At 52.6% G+C, this 15,086-nt stretch overlaps 5 protein-coding genes across 5 annotated transcripts; 3 read left to right on the top strand and 2 right to left on the bottom strand.

The window, feature by feature from the left end:
- Positions 1–172: 172 nt before the first annotated feature.
- Positions 173–1,146, bottom strand: BZA70DRAFT_224768 (uncharacterized protein; the record flags this gene model as incomplete). Its single annotated transcript, XM_064910207.1, has 2 exons — positions 173–918; positions 987–1,146. Coding segments are annotated over 2 exons (906 nt in total), but the record flags the coding sequence as incomplete, so codon positions are not given.
- Positions 1,147–2,427: 1,281 nt separating this feature from the next.
- On the bottom strand, positions 2,428–4,392 carry BZA70DRAFT_273054 (uncharacterized protein). The gene is made up of 3 exons (XM_064911768.1): positions 4,241–4,392; positions 4,024–4,153; positions 2,428–3,961 (listed from the first exon to the last, which is right to left on the bottom strand). The coding sequence occupies exons 1-3, from the start codon at positions 4,321–4,323 to the stop codon at positions 2,504–2,506; spliced, it is 1,671 nt and encodes a 556-aa protein (XP_064771190.1). The 5' UTR covers positions 4,324–4,392; the 3' UTR covers positions 2,428–2,503.
- A 132-nt stretch (positions 4,393–4,524) lies between these two features.
- On the top strand, positions 4,525–5,938 carry BZA70DRAFT_37784 (small GTPase superfamily). Its single transcript, XM_064915064.1, has 4 exons — positions 4,525–4,803; positions 4,864–5,037; positions 5,123–5,193; positions 5,261–5,938. Exons 1-4 carry the CDS (start codon positions 4,773–4,775, stop codon positions 5,609–5,611), a joined length of 627 nt encoding a protein of 208 aa, XP_064771189.1. The 5' UTR covers positions 4,525–4,772; the 3' UTR covers positions 5,612–5,938.
- Positions 5,939–7,191, top strand: BZA70DRAFT_37785 (uncharacterized protein). Its single transcript, XM_064915065.1, has 2 exons — positions 5,939–6,744; positions 6,816–7,191. The coding sequence occupies exons 1-2, from the start codon at positions 6,266–6,268 to the stop codon at positions 7,180–7,182; spliced, it is 846 nt and encodes a 281-aa protein (XP_064771188.1). The 5' UTR covers positions 5,939–6,265; the 3' UTR covers positions 7,183–7,191.
- A 369-nt stretch (positions 7,192–7,560) lies between these two features.
- Positions 7,561–13,102, top strand: BZA70DRAFT_38038 (uncharacterized protein). Its single transcript, XM_064915069.1, has 5 exons — positions 7,561–7,758; positions 7,860–8,397; positions 8,465–11,044; positions 11,115–11,300; positions 11,361–13,102. The coding sequence occupies exons 1-5, from the start codon at positions 7,652–7,654 to the stop codon at positions 12,726–12,728; spliced, it is 4,779 nt and encodes a 1,592-aa protein (XP_064771187.1). The 5' UTR covers positions 7,561–7,651; the 3' UTR covers positions 12,729–13,102.
- Positions 13,103–15,086: the final 1,984 nt, after the last annotated feature.

Genomic DNA, 15,086 nt, shown 5'->3' with positions numbered 1-15,086 from the left:
TACGTTGATTGCGCAATTCTGGGCGCGCCAACTCGTTCTGCTCATATCTCTCAGAACGCTGGGCCTGCATCGGCTGCTGCTGCTGCTGCTGCTGTTGCTGAGCACCTGGCTCCTGTGAACCACCGCTGGTGGTGTTGTAAGGTGGCAGAGGGAAAACCGTACCGCCCTGCTGGGGAGATTGGCGCACATACGGCTGCTGGATCGCCGCTCGCTTTTGCTGGCGACGAGATTCATTAGGCGGCTGCATAGGCTGCTGACGCTCGCGTGGAGAGCCTGAGCGCGCGTGGTTCTCTAGAAATGGGCGCTGTTGCATCGGTGCAGTTGTCTGCTGGTTCTTAGGTCTCGAGGTCGGCTGCGATCTTTGCTGCTGCTGTGGCTGCTGCTGCTGCTGCTGTGACTGCGACTGTTGCTGCTGAGATGACGGCTCAGGCGGATATCTTATCTTGCTTGTATCTAGAATATAAGCAAGCGTGAGATCATCGGCCGAGCCCTCTCCAGGCTGCCCACCCAACGTCAAGATACGCGTGCCTGCGACAGACATCGAGTGTCCAGAGCGAGGACTTGGAGCTGGCCCCATGTTTTGGAACGTGTACCATCTTCCGCTCGTCAGTCTCAAGCTTGAGAGCAGGTTCAGGTCACGGCCCTCAGTAGAGCGTCCTCCGTAGATGTACATGAGATCGCCCACGATTGCGGCCTCGTGGCCCTCGCAGGGACGAGGGAAGTACCCGACGCAGTTGAGCTTCGTCCATGCGTTCTCGGCCGGATCGAATGACCAGGCGTCATGGAAGCACTCACGACCGTCCGTGCCACCGAATAGATAGAGCTTGCCTCCAAAGACGACCATCGAGTGATTGGTGCGCGCAGCGGGCGATACTCTGTGAGCGGGGCGTACGATTTCCCATCTCGCAGACTCGTGTCCTAAATGCCATTGTCGTTAGAAAAGGTCTCTAGCTATCAAGCGGCTCAATTGTGTGGAAAATAGATACCCTTGCTCAGGTCGAACGAATAAATATCATTGAAAAACTTGTCATCCCGCTGCCCTCCAAAGACAAAAACTTTTGTGCCAATGATATTCAACGAGTGGCCGTAGCGTCCACATGGCTTCGAGCCCGTTGTCTCAACACGCGTCCACTTCAGCGTAGCTAAATAACAGAAAGTGCATTAGAACGCCGTTCATGCGACAAAAAAAATACACAGTACACGTACAGATATTAAGTGAATAGAGATTATCGTCGAGCTGGTCGCCAGGGTTTACTCGGTTGTCTCCGCCAAACACGAGGAACGCGTTGCCGATGAGTTCGGACGCGTGACCGCAACGAGGAGAAATGATATCATTTGATTTTTGGAGCTGCTTCACGGAGAGCGTGTCTGAATATTTGGAAATGTCAGTGAATATTTCGAAAAAGTTGGTGGAACGCGTCTTTAGCTGGGTTTGCGAGGTGCGTCTTTTGTTCCCCTTTTAGATGAAACACACACAAAAATAGTAATTGCCCCGACAACAAGACGCGTAACGACAAAGAAAATCGCAATCGACAATAGTCTAACAAACTGCGAGCAATAGGAAGACATACCAGTTTCAAGAACCCAGAGGTCATTCTTCGGGTGCACACCACGAAGGCCGCCAAAAATAAAGACCTGGCCTAATTTAGTCGCGATCTTGTTGCTAGATTGACCGTAACGCGGGAACGGAGTAGTAGCGCCGTTGATAGATCGGCGAGACCACGGGTATTGCTGTTGCTTCTGCTGCTGCTGCTGCTGAGGTTGCTGCTGAGATTGTTGCAGCTGCTGTGGCTTTGGCTGGTCGTTGGGCTGCGGGTAGGAACTGCTGAGCTGCGCGTCGGGTTGCACAGTCTGCTTCTGCTGCTGGTCGCGTGTTTTAGAACTGGCTTCCTTTCCATTGTCCTTCGTAGACGCGTCAGGCACCAGAGGACTTTCAGACTCTGGCGATTGCTTCTCTTTCGCTGCGACCTCTGCGTCGGGGGACGCGCCTTCGCCTGCGTCGAGCGCGAGCGACGAGGCCGACGCGGCGAGGTCTGTTCGCGAACGCGTGTTCTTCGCACGCTTTTTGTGCAGGCCTAGGAACGTCATGCGCGAGACTGATACAGCAGTTTGGAAGAAGAGGCCGCGAAGAAGACACTAGGGACTGCGAGCAGTATATATCGGACAGCCAGGCCGGGGAGGAATGTGATGGTGTGGGCGTGGTAGGTGATTGAGGAGTGAAGCCGCTTTGTTCGCGAAGAATGGACAGAAGCCGCATTCCACCGCGCGGACGACCCCAAAATTAGCGTTCAGGGCTCAGGGCAAAATTTACGGTTTGGGCTGCAGCTCGGATTCTGTGCATTCGCAGCCGTTTCCTCTTTCTGGCAGCTGGGCTGCGGGATGACCTCATTCCAGGGCCGTTGGTCCTTAATTCTTACCGAAAGTGAATTAATGTTAGAGATTTCAAGCTTTGTTTTTTATTTTGAGTCGCTGTACGTGTATATAGGTGACAGACTACTTCTCTCTATGGCCGCAGACGACGCGGGTCACGAGGGAACAAGCTGGCACGTCTGATGTTCTTCAGGTCGAGGAAGAACATGACAACGCGCTCAAGGCCGATACCACCACCAGCGTGGGGAGGAGCACCGAACTGGAACGCGTCAATGTAGTCCTTGAAGCCAGGCTCGTCGGGGTTCAAGCCCAGGTCGACCATCCGCTTCTTCAGAAGCTCGACGTCGTGGATACGCTGAGCACCAGAGAGAATCTCTTCTCCGCGCATGAAGAAGTCGTAGGAGTTCGAGTAGTTCGGGTCCTCGGGATCGGGCATCGTATAGAACGGTCTCGCGGCCGCAGGGAACTTGTCGAGGATATAGAAATCGGTGTCGTACTTGTCCTTCACGAGCTGTCCCAACAATCTCTCGTTCTCGGTGTTGAGATCCTCAAGCTCGGGAAGGTCACGACCAGCCTCGCGCAGCATCTTGATACCCTCCTTGAAAGGAATGCGGACCATCTTGCCATCCTTGGGGAACTTGAACTCCTCGACAGGGTATTGCCGGCGGACGATGTCGATCTCGCGGCCGAAGCGCTCGCGCAAGCCGAGGAAGATGTGGCTGAAAAGACCAACCAAGACATCGATTGCCTCATCGTAGTGCTCCTCGATCGCCATCTCGAGATCGAGGCCGACAAACTCAGTCATGTGTCTGTGAGTGTTACTATCCTCGGCACGGAACACGGGAGCGATCTCGAACACGCGCTCGAAATCGGCGGCAATAAGCATCTGCTTGTGGAACTGGGGCGACTGCGCAAGGAAGGCTTCGCCGTTGAAGTACTTGATCTTGAACACGTTCGCACCACCTTCTGAAGCGGCACCCATGATCTTGGGAGTGTGGACTTCGGTGAAGTTGAGGCTGAGCAGGTACTCCTTGAACAAAGTGCAGACACCGGCCTGGATCTTGAAGATTGCCTGGTTGGTGATGGTACGAAGATCGATAACACGGGAGTTGAGTCTGGTGTCGAGGTTGACGACAGGAAGACCGGCAGCCTCGGCCTCGGCGTCGCTGCGAGAAGCATCCTCGATCAAGATAGGCATCTGACTGGGGGTCTCAGCGATAGTGTACAGTTTGGTGACCTGAATTTCCACATCCTGGACCGTTGCCGAGCGGATAAGCTCTGGAGCCTCGGCGACGATACCGTGGACGAGGACAATGCTCTCGAGAGAGATGCTGCCTGCCCACTTGACAAACTGCTTCGAGATCGTGTCCTTGTTCGCGACCAGCAGACCCTGAATGAGCGAGCTCTGCTGGCGGAAAGCAAAGAAGCACATCTTGTTTCCCTGCAATCGCGAAGTGTGGATACGGGCGCGGAAGACGACCTCAGTGCCAGCCTTTTGCTTGTTGAGAGACGCAATCTGGACACGCGGCACGCCGGTCTTGGAACTGCTCTGGATCAACGGAAGCTTGCCATAAAGACCCTCAGAGTAGTCCTAGAAGATCAATCAGTATTTCAAGAATTGCATGACACTCTCTCTGAATGGCATTGACATACAACTTCGTTGGCCGCCTTGGCAGCCTTCTCAGCCTCGAGCTTAGCAGCCTTTTCGGCTTTCTTGCGCTCCTTCTCGCGAGCAGCCTCAAGTTTCTTCAGAGCCTTCTTCGACAGGGGTTGGCCGTCCTCGCTAGTATAGAATGTTAGTCTATCAATGCTGGTGCACAAATCTGCTGATGAAGAGCATCGCAGATCAGACTAGCACTCTGCAACTTACCCAAGCACGACCTCCGCAAGGGCATCGGCAACGGTAGAGGGGGTGGCGGCAGGGGCCTCGACAGGCTTGGTTTCTTCAGCCATGGTTCTTGATGAATCGGGACGAGCAATGGGTTCTGGATGACTGAATAGCAGAGAAGTGTCTCGTCGTTCATAAACCCAGCAATAATTTTTCCTCGTCACGTGCAAACCACTACTGAGTCACACGTGTCACGAGCTTAGTCACCACGAAACCCTTGTTGACAGAATGACACGGAGCCGACGCCCAAAACACGAGCGGCGAGTGTTTACGGCAATGCAATTATTCGTCTGCGCCGTGCATCCACTGAACAGCGCTGTTGTTAACATTCGGCTTTCTGCGTCACGTATCTGGTAATCGCAAAGACAGACTTTGGAGTTCACTGCTTTTCTCTCTGAGCTTTGTTTCCTGCTCGTGTCTTTCCTGCTTTTGGAACCGGTAATTGGTCAAATCACTCGACAGCGTCCCCCTGTTTTGGCAGCCCTACGAACGAATTACTACTAGTCAAGTCAAAATGCCTCTGTGCGGTAGTTCGAAGAAGCCTTGTATGTATAATCTCTGTTTGATTATTGTGTATTTTGGAACACAAGAACTGACTTCTATAGTATCCCGCAAGATCGTGATCTTGGGCGACGGTGCCTGTGGCAAGACCTCTCTTTTGAATGTCTTCACGCGCGGTTACTTCCCGCAGGTTTACGAGCCGACAGTTTTCGAAAACTACGTGCACGACATATTTGTCGACGGTACTGCCGTACAGTTGTCGCTCTGGGATACTGCTGGTACGTGATTGCACTGTGTTTCTCTTGCGCTCTTGCGGTCGAGTGCATGTGATCGCGAACTGGTTGCTAATTTGTAATGATAAAGGCCAGGAGGAATTCGACAGGCTACGGTCATTATCCTACAGCGATACACACACCATCATGCTTTGCTTCAGCGTATGTCTTTCTTCATCTAATTTGGGCGCCAGGAACTGTGGCTAATATTACTCCTCGGGGTTGATAGATCGATTCGAGCGATTCGCTAGAAAACGTGCAAACAAAGTGGATCCAGGAAATTGCAGAGCATTGCCCTGGTGTCAAGCTTGTGCTAGTCGCGCTCAAGTGTGATTTGCGCAGTACTGCGAACGATACAGACGCGGTACAGTCTGCTGCTGCTGCTGCTGCCTCGGGCTCTCCGGCCGCGATCGCTGCCAGCACGCGAAAGTCGTACATTAGCTACGATGAAGGACTCGCGGTAGCTCAGAAGGTTGGCGCGCTGCGATATCTGGAGTGCTCGGCTAAGAAGAACCGGGGAGTGAACGAGTGCTTTACGGAGGCGGCGCGATGTGCTCTTAGCTCAAAGTCGAAAGGTTAGTTTTTGCTGTGGTGTTTGTGTCTGTTAGCAGTGGAGTTTGGTATGAATGAATCACTAACTTTGGGCTGTAGATGATCCTCCCGATGGTGGCTGTACGATAATGTGAAGAGTGTTTGGGTGGAGTGTATGATATGAAGTAAAAGCGCAGCGAGTGGCAGATGGTAGTGTAATGTGCACGATTGAGTCAAGCAGTAAATGTCAGTCAGCATGATAGGAAGCTGAGAGTATAGGAAATAACAAGATATCATTGTGGTGATGTTACGAGACGTCGCCAATACATATAGTACATAGCAAGGTAGACGCTGGATGTTTTACAAATCGGGCAAATTCTCATGCCGGATTCAGCCACGAATAAATGAAGGCCCACAGCGCATTCCATTCCTCGCGAGAACTCCGCTGCATCAGCTCTGCGCCGAGATGCCATGCGATGCATACGAAGCAAGGCTGCTGCTGCTGCTGCGGCTTCGCGGGATCTATCACCACAAGCCCCCCGCTGCTGACAAAATTAGCATGCGACCGAGCTCACTAAGAAAAGCGCCACAGAAGGCAGAATGTGCGCAGGAAGGAAGCCGATACCCCGGTTGCCACTAGCGGAAAGGGCAGATTGAGAGTAGAGGTAAGCAGTCGCCTTAGCCTCCCTTTGTTGCTGTCCACATGAGCGACCCGTCTTTGCTGGCCTCTCAATTCGCCGTCTCCATCGCGCAAACCAAGGCTCTTGTCTCTTCCTGGCTAGTAGAGGATTCACCTGAAAACACAAACGAAAAATCCAACAATGGTTCTTTGCATGGTAGTGTGCGTCGCGGGAGCGTACGCGGCAGAGAAGCTGGAGAAGCGCAAGGAAAAGAAGCGCATGCTCGCGGAAATGGCAGAGAACTCTCTGCCGGTGGAAAAGGACGGCAGCCAGCTCACAAAGGTGTCGAGTCAGGAGACGCTCGCGGCCGGACAGGAGATGGCCAAGACCGAGAAGGGCACAAACACCAGCGGCAGCAACTACAACAGCGAGACGATGTCGCTGGCAAGCACGGCGGTGGCTCCGTCGGTGAAGAGCAGCAAGAAGAAGTTTTGGAAGAAAAAGATCTCGGCTTAGGTGGCGAGGTCGAGTTTGCAAAGAAGTATACTGTTATCGTGGGCCGGTGGGTGTTTCCTGGTGATTTATTATTCTCATGTTGTCGCTATCACATACTGACGATAATCGACTTTCTAGAGGTGGCATAGGAACGCCCGCTCCACCTGACAGCACAAACACAGAGACTAATGGGGGTGGGCCAGTGAGTTCGTATCGGCAGAGGAAGACGATGGAGTTTATGCAGAAACAAATACAGAAGAAGGCTCAGCGGCAAGCACAGCCTAGGCCGGTGGCTACAAAAGCAGAGCCGGACGATGATGATGAAGAGGAGAGCAGGAGCTCGATCGGAAGGTCCAGTAATAATGTTGGCAAGAGCGATGTGTTTGGAGATGTTGATAGCAAGAAACGAAAGATGGGCTCTGTTCTGGATGACGTGCTGTCGCAAAGGCAACATACACCGAAAAAGAAGAAAAAACAAAAAAAAGAAGTCCGAAGAGGGTGCTGATGTTTAGTAGTTTTGACGTTAATGGAATGGAGTTTTGCAAATATTTGGCGATTGTGTTTTAGTAAGGGCGAAAGCTTCGTGAGCACGGCTGAAGGAAGGTGCAGAGGAGGTTTGTCGCTCTGCACACAGCACAGCACAGCACATCACCTCCTCACTAAAGAACAGTCTGCACCAATCCGCCTGATCCACACAACATCCCCACCCCGCTGTCTCTCTCCCCCAGCACCCAAACATCCAAAGACCCGGCCGTTGGATGCAAGCGAGAACAAAAGAACACGTCCGGCGCGCGTAGAAACCGAAAACCGAACGGCTCCAGGAACAGGCGTCAGACCCTAACCTTATTTGAAACCTTAATCCGCAGTCAGCCCGGCTCAGTTCGTGTCTGCTGCCTCGCCTGCAATGGCCCCCGCCCCCTACGCCTGCTCTCGTCTTTGCTGCACTCTTCTGCCTACCACGTCCACTTCTCTAAATGGCCTGCTGCCGACCAGACTCCGGCTCCCGGGGTGCGAAGAGCCTGCAGCACGCGCGGCAGTGCTCTCGGCGGGCGCGGTCTGCCGTTGACCGCGACCCTGAACGGTACGAAAGCTTGAATTTTATTCCGTCCTACGCGTCGCGTTCTTCTGCTTCTTTGCGGTTTCGTGTCGGTAGCTGTTATTAACCCACCCGTTCGTTTTTAGGACTCTCAATCACCGCGATTCTGCTTGCGGTGGCCCTCACTGCACCCGCATCGCTGCTGGCATGATCTCCCGTCGCAAGACAATCGACTACCCGCTCTCCAAGACCGCGTCGTCTCAGCCGCTTACTACTCCAGACGACTGCGCCCACCCGGTCGCTGGATTCAGCACGCGTCAGACTCAGACTCAGACAAAGATAGAACAAGAGTGCTTAGCTACCACAGTGCCAGCTGGTTTGAGCAATACGGCTTCTTCAGCTGCATCGACGAGCGCCAAGCAGGCGCAGAGGCGTCTTGCAGGACGGAACCTGGCGCAGTCAAACACCCGCATCGACGCTGATTCTACAATCCCATGTTTACTCTCAGATCGCGTGAATGATCGTCTTCAACGAATGCCTGAAATTGACCGCCCATCTACGTTGTATTTTGAACCGTCAGATCAGCACCGACGCGTCTTAAATGAGAGATCTGATCTTGAGAACAAAAGTTGTCTATCGCCAAAATCGACCGTCGCAAGTGGTCTAGAGAACGACTCGCGACTGGTGAGATATCCTGATTACAATTGTTTCTCAATCAATCATCACAATTCTAACCATCATCACACTGCAGCACTCGACCGTCAAAATTACAAGCAATACCCCGTGGTTCATCAAAAACAGCTATCTTGCCTCTGTCCGTCAAGACTGGATGCACAACAACGAAGTCAAGGTTTACTCTGCCCAAATAACTTACAGCGTCAATCACCCTCTCCCCGCCATCCCAACAACCGACGACGACGGCGACAGCAGTTTCGACGAACCCCTGAAAACGCCCGCGTCCGCTGCTTCGTTCCAGCGGACGCGGTATATGTCAGCCGGCTCAGATAAGACCGGAACGGACGTGGATTTTGATATGTCTTCGTTGATAGACGCCTATGGCGACGACAAGTCGATCAAAACAGCAAACTCGGTTCCGCTTAGTCAATACGTGCACCTGCCTGATCTATCTAGTGCTGAGCGAGTGTCATCTGCCGCAAGCTCGGATCGGGGGTCAGCTGTCAATCCGTCGTCTCCTGCCCGATCGTCACATCAAATGCGAAATGCGCCTGCATCCCGCTCATCTGGAAAGCCATATATTCCCCGGGACGAGAGCTCTGATGCAGTGCCAGAGATGCGCGCACCCGACCGCTCATTCACTAACTCGGTCTTGATTAACAGTCAACGCGATCGCGCCAGCCCAACTTCGTTCACGCATCCTCGCCGTTCAGTCACAGCTCCGGTGAATGGACAGGAGCCGACGTCGAGAGTTGATCTGAATAGAGTGGCTACCATGACTAAAAATTTTATGGCTGAGGAACTGGCGGTTTTGGACTCTATCGGGAACTTTGATTTCGAGACAAATGTCGCGGAGTCATTGAAGAAATTAGAGGCGCGCAAGCCGGAAAGAAACAGCGCGATGGCTAATATATCTGAAGGGGCCGCCAGTTCTCCCGACACGAAGCCGCTTGCGCGCACGCCTAGTGCTCCGTTCTCATTCGCTAGCTCGAGCCGTCGGACTACGTTAGAGCCAAAGTCGCCAGCGATTGAGAGAAAGTCTAGTACGAGTAAGTCCCCGGTGGTTGAAAGAAAGCCGAGTGTGATGCGTAGCTGGATGTCTTCCAGCTCACTATCGACTCTCTTGACCACGACTTCGAAAGATAAGGTGCTGCCTAGTGTTCCCGACCCTGTGGTCGAGACCAAGGAAATCTCGAGTGCTAGTCCTAGTCCCACAAGTCTCAAGTCTCCAGGGAATGTTGTTCCTCGGAAACAGATTCCTAGAAAGCCGTTACCGATGAGTTCGCCTGTCGCGCTTAATCCTCCAGGATCTGTTCTATCATCGCCGCAACCACAGCAGCAGCAGCAGCAGCAGCAACAGCAACAGCAACAGACTACGCAGACAATGACCCCCTCACCGACGCCTGTTCACTTGGCTGAGCAAGGCTCTCCTTCTCCGGGCGAACAGAAGACGCGTCGAAAGTTTTTCGGACGCTCGAGCGGGAAAGAGCACAAACGCTCTGCAAGCAACGGTCTCTCATCTGAGCAAAAGGGCTCCAATCAAATCAAGAGCAAGCTCCGGGACTTTATGCAGATGGATGCGTTGGGCGTTACTCCTGCGACGCGCGATCAAGTTCCTCATCAGCTACATCCGACTTCTACGCCAGAGACGCCCAAGCAGAATAATGAGCGGGGCAGTTTTGAAAAAGTTAATAGTCCGAGCAGTGGGTTGAACAAAAAGTTGGGACTGAAGGGCTTGCGGGGGAAGTTCTCTAAAAAGCACACGACGGATGTCGATGATGCTGAGGATTTGACCGTTTCGGCTTCGGCTTCGGCTTCGCCTGCTCCTGCTCAGCTTGGTGGCGACCTGGAGATCGATGGTTTCCAGCAGCAGCAACCGGAACAACAGCAGCCGCAACAGCAGCCGCAACAGCCGGTTCAGCAGCATGCTTTGCCTTCAGTTCCTAGAGCGGGAACGGCCTTCTTTGAAGATAACAAGCCAATCAGGCAGCCGGTACGGAACACTTCTTGGCTAGGAATAGATCTGGCGACAGAATCAGCTACTCCGTCGCGACAGCCTGACGCTACATCGCAACCTGCCTCGGTCCCACAACCGCGGCAGCCCGAGCCAATTCCCCAACAGCAACGACCTGTTCTCAAGACCTCTATACCGTCTTCCATGTATCTTACCTTGGATGATGAGATTGAGTACGTTTCTGATGATGGTTCGAGACCTACCACTCCTGCGGTCGTTGTGCCGCCGGCCAGTATTCCGCAGCGGAACGCATCACTGGCGACCACTAATACCGCTAGTGACGCCGGTGTCAATATGAATAGCTCGCCGAGGGCAGAGAGACTAGCGAGCATCTCATCACCGGAGAGCTACCGCAGCGCAGATTCGGGAAGTACAGCTACCGGAAGCAACGAAGCTAAAAAGTCTGCACCATCTCCGTCGACGACCGCGACGCACGCGTCAACATTTTCTATTGACACCAGGCAGAGTGATGCGCAGACAGATCCGAATTTGTCGGATTTGGGTGGCTATTATAGATCGATAGCTCTGAATGAGTCTGTCGTGCCTTCTGAAAGCTACGGATCGTTGGCTTCGTCGGCTGGAATGAAGAGTATGGCAGGATCAGAACGAGTTTCTGAGATTAGCGAGCAAAAATCAGAAGACGTGAGTTCTCCATTTATTCCATTTTCGAGCCATTTGACGTAACCGTCTAACATCGATTGTAATATTCTAGTTTTTGGATGCGCTTGAGGATCAAGCAAATTTATCATCCCCAGCAGTTTCGAGTAAGATGTCGCTGGGAGCTCAGACGCCGTCAGAAGAAGCGCCTATTGAGATGCAAAAGGATCTTTCTTCGCGCTCGCTGATGCGCAGAAAACGTCGTTCTTCAATGCCAGAGTGGTCTCCGATTGCAACAATGGTGAGTTGCTCTCTTTTCAGGTGTTTTTGTCGTGGTTGTATTTAGCTGACTCTTCTATAGTTTTCTGGTAATGCACCCGGGCTCCCTCTGCTTGACTTTGAGATTGAGCGCGCTATCGACCTGGATGCGGATGAGAGCTCTGAACAACAAGGTCCTATCAGCAAGTCTAGCTCTGAGCTTCCTGTTAGTGAGACAGAAGTGCCTGCTCAAGCTGCCGAAAAGCGAGGTCTACCTCCCTCTGCTGCGACGAATAGGTTGGCTCCCCTAGCCGACACCAACAAGTCGAAAGCTGCTGAATTTAAACTGGGTGATCCCTCACAGTCAGCGACGGCTCGACGAAGACACGAGAGGTCGAAATCAGATACTGAAGTCACTGCATTTGTACCCAAGGAGCTGGACGACGAGGAGGAGGAGGAAGAAGAAGATGAAGCTCTTCCTGTCCAGCCGGTGGTTGCTCCGCGGGACGTGCAGGCTCATCCTCGAATGATGCAGCCTGTGCGTGGTGTCATGAGGTATGATGCACCCGTGAACATGCAATATATGCCGCAGGGTATGCCACGATTCCGTGGCGGCGGACGAGGAGGTCGTGGTGGCATGGCTGGCCCGATGCCAGGTCGTATGCTACGAATGCCGCAGGAGGAGTACTATCTCCAGCATCCGGACTACGTCGCGGTCCAGCGTCCGCGACAGAGATTTCCCGGCCAGCAGCAGAGACCTATGACGCCCGGAATGATGATGGGAAGACCGATGTCACCTGCGATGATGCAGCAGCGTCCAATGTCCCCCACCATGCACCAGCAACAAAGGCCGATGTCTCCTGCTATGCGTCCGCAGCCCCGCCCGATGTCGCCGGCAGGTATGTCGCAGTTCCGTCCGAACTCGCCTGCGGGAGGCATGCGCGGCGGTCCGGGCATGATGCGGCCGCAGCGCGGATCTCCGTATATGCAACGCAATCCTAATTACCGCGGTCCTCCTGCGTCGAAACTCGGTGCCGCGCATGCGATGGACGGAGATTCTTTGATTTTCGAGCTGGATCAGCCGTATATGCCACCCGCGGCAGCAGGGCGCAGACCCGATATGGTGCCTCCTCCTGGAAGAGGATACAAGCCGCCGGCGATGCACCAGTTCCGCCAGCAGCAGCCAGTCCAGCAGTCGTCGTATGTTGACTACGATGAGTACGGGATGACCATGGCTATCGCGCGAGGTTCGGATCAAGATCGGTACAGCGGTATTGCGCGGCACGGCGCGGCGATGTCGGAAAAGTCTTCTGCTTCGTCGGTGCATAGCTCTGGAAGCAACGATAGCTCTCAAGTGCCGACCATGGGGTCTTCGGGGACCGAAGCAACTGATGGAATGATGAGAACTGCGATGACGCCTGACGTGGACGCGTCTGCGTTCAGGCCGGCGAGGCGGTATCCTAAGTATTGATGGGTACGTTAATTTTCCATTGTATTCTATTGTGTATTATAGTATTCTCCACTGTGTAGTAGCATTGCATTTATTTCCGCATCTTGGCTATGTCTTTTTGTTAATTTTGTTTATTTTGTGAAGTTCATTTGTGATAAGTTCATATATACAGTATATACAGCACGTTTATTATTCTGATGTGTGCTATGTCCTTTGCTATGTTTTCGAAATGAATATAATGCAGTTGTTTTTTGGTTTGCATTTTCTTAGCCAACCGCCAGCCATGTGAAAACATCGTGGGCCACCCGAATGCCCCACATGAAGACCAAGCTCCAGCCAGCCAGCTCAGGCCATGCCAGCCCTCGATAGCGCACTCACTACTGCGGTATCACTGCTGCAGCTACTATGAGGCGTATCGGCGCAATTTCTGGGTTCAGTCTTAGAGTTTCGGGTTTTACACTGGTCGGATAAGGAGGATTCTTAGAATACTCCAATCACGTTGTGACAAGCGGTGGGGATTTGGGAGGTGAGCGTGGGCATAAGAGATCTGCGCTACGGGACGAGAAAGGCGGTGGCGGGTATGCAAGTTGCAGATTTCTTGAGGTGACTTGGATTATTACAGTCTAGACGCCTAACGGTCCGGGTGTCAACTATCGTCGGGTCCTGCGACTATCCGTCTTTCCTTGACTTTTACGCGGAGACGCTACTAGTTGCAGCTAGTGCCGGAAAAGCGCGTCTTTCATGCTATAATCTCACATCAACTAGATGTTAGAGGTTTGAACTTTTGAATGAACAGCACAGTCGAGTGACGACCGGCAGCAGAAGCAAAGTGGCTGTCTGTGTTATCAATGCTGGTGGTTGACTCTCTGAGTCTTGGCGTAGTTGATACAGCCTATGAGGAAGACGGCAAATAAGGCGGGCCAGTAGTCTGCAATTCATTAGTTGAAACATAGCGCATATAGATAAGCCCTGCTCGTTATCGGCCCTCTACACCAGACACATGCTCTCAAGTTTCTTCACAAGCAGTCGATCTTTCAAACAACTTCGTTCCAGCGTTCAAGTCATCGGATAAAGCTGCGCAAGATGTACCTGAGACCAGACGAAATACCAAAAGGCGGTAGGTAAACGAGTGCCCGAGCGCGCGGCCCGGGCCTCTCTTATCGCGCGCATCAGCGCTTTGTTCGCCTTATCGGTTTGCACGGGCCTCGATGATTTTCTGCTCGCGCCGAACGCACAGGCCCACACTCCAGCACGCGCGTTCAATAGGTCGGAGCTGATCTCTGAACTTAAGCAGTCGGACACAAGAGCCGGTCTCTGATTCAATCAATATTGGTGACAGCTACAAATGAAAAGAATAGTCCAAATGATGGAATTTGAGCGGATGATAGCGTAGAGAAGAATAAGGTACCCGTGCTTATCGCCTACGGATCTCTGCTCGCCAGCCAGCCTTGTGAATGGGAGATAAGAGAATGCAAACCGGCTGGCTGGTTAGATACCGAGTCTAAGATGATGGGCATGCAAGTTTGCATCAGAGCAAGGCTCGAGCTTGGCGGCCATTGCGCGGCCATCGATCAAGCTATGATGCCAATCCCAGGAAAGCAAATTGGCAATTCTTGGAGACCATAGCTCATTATTCCTCGGAGGTCTTTTGCCGGGATAGCAAGAGAAATGTCTTGGTAGAAAGTAGATGTTGATGTAGCCGCTAGTGAATGATTGAAGAAGTTGAGGTTGAATCGGGCTTGACGTCTGTTAACGCTAGTAATCTCACCCCCTGCAATAGTTCTTGAACCCCAAAAGGCGGGCTACTCACCTATCCGCAGCCTAACAAAACGACTAGTCCTTTTTGTTCTTGGTGGCGTCTCTCCGCGTTGCTATTGCACATATTTTTAAAAAACAATATGGAGCAAAAGAGTACGTACTTCATCACGGTTATCGCGGCTACCTGGGTACTTTTTGACATCAATAGAGACACTCTGTTTGCCACAATCCTTTAATCATTCAAGTAAGGGCCTGATAGAACACCATGTGGAATAGAGCTTCTACTGCTAATATAATGAATGACTGAATTATATTGGGTCTTGGCCAGTGGTGTCGGTGTGGTTTCAGATAGCAGAAGAAGCATGAGCTGATGCGTCGGAAGTTACCTTCCTCACCTGTCAACCCGGAATCCTATTTCCTACATGTACTCATCCGTCCCGTACCGCAGGTATTAATTTGTTCATTTCTGATATGACTTGAGCCGATAAGCTCGGAAAGCAACCGATGCCCGAGGAGCTACAAAGGCAGGGCGTTGTCCTCCTTCTCCTGACCTGTCCTTTCGTGCTGTGCCCTGCCAATTGACTCCCCGCCCTCCTCAATTCTCAATAGCTTGAAGCAGTG

Source organism: Myxozyma melibiosi, assembly GCF_037950935.1.
Source record: "Myxozyma melibiosi strain Phaff 52-87 chromosome Unknown BZA70scaffold_1, whole genome shotgun sequence".
NCBI lineage: Eukaryota > Fungi > Ascomycota > Lipomycetes > Lipomycetales > Lipomycetaceae > Myxozyma > Myxozyma melibiosi.
This window is presented reverse-complemented; position numbering and strand designations above follow the sequence as displayed.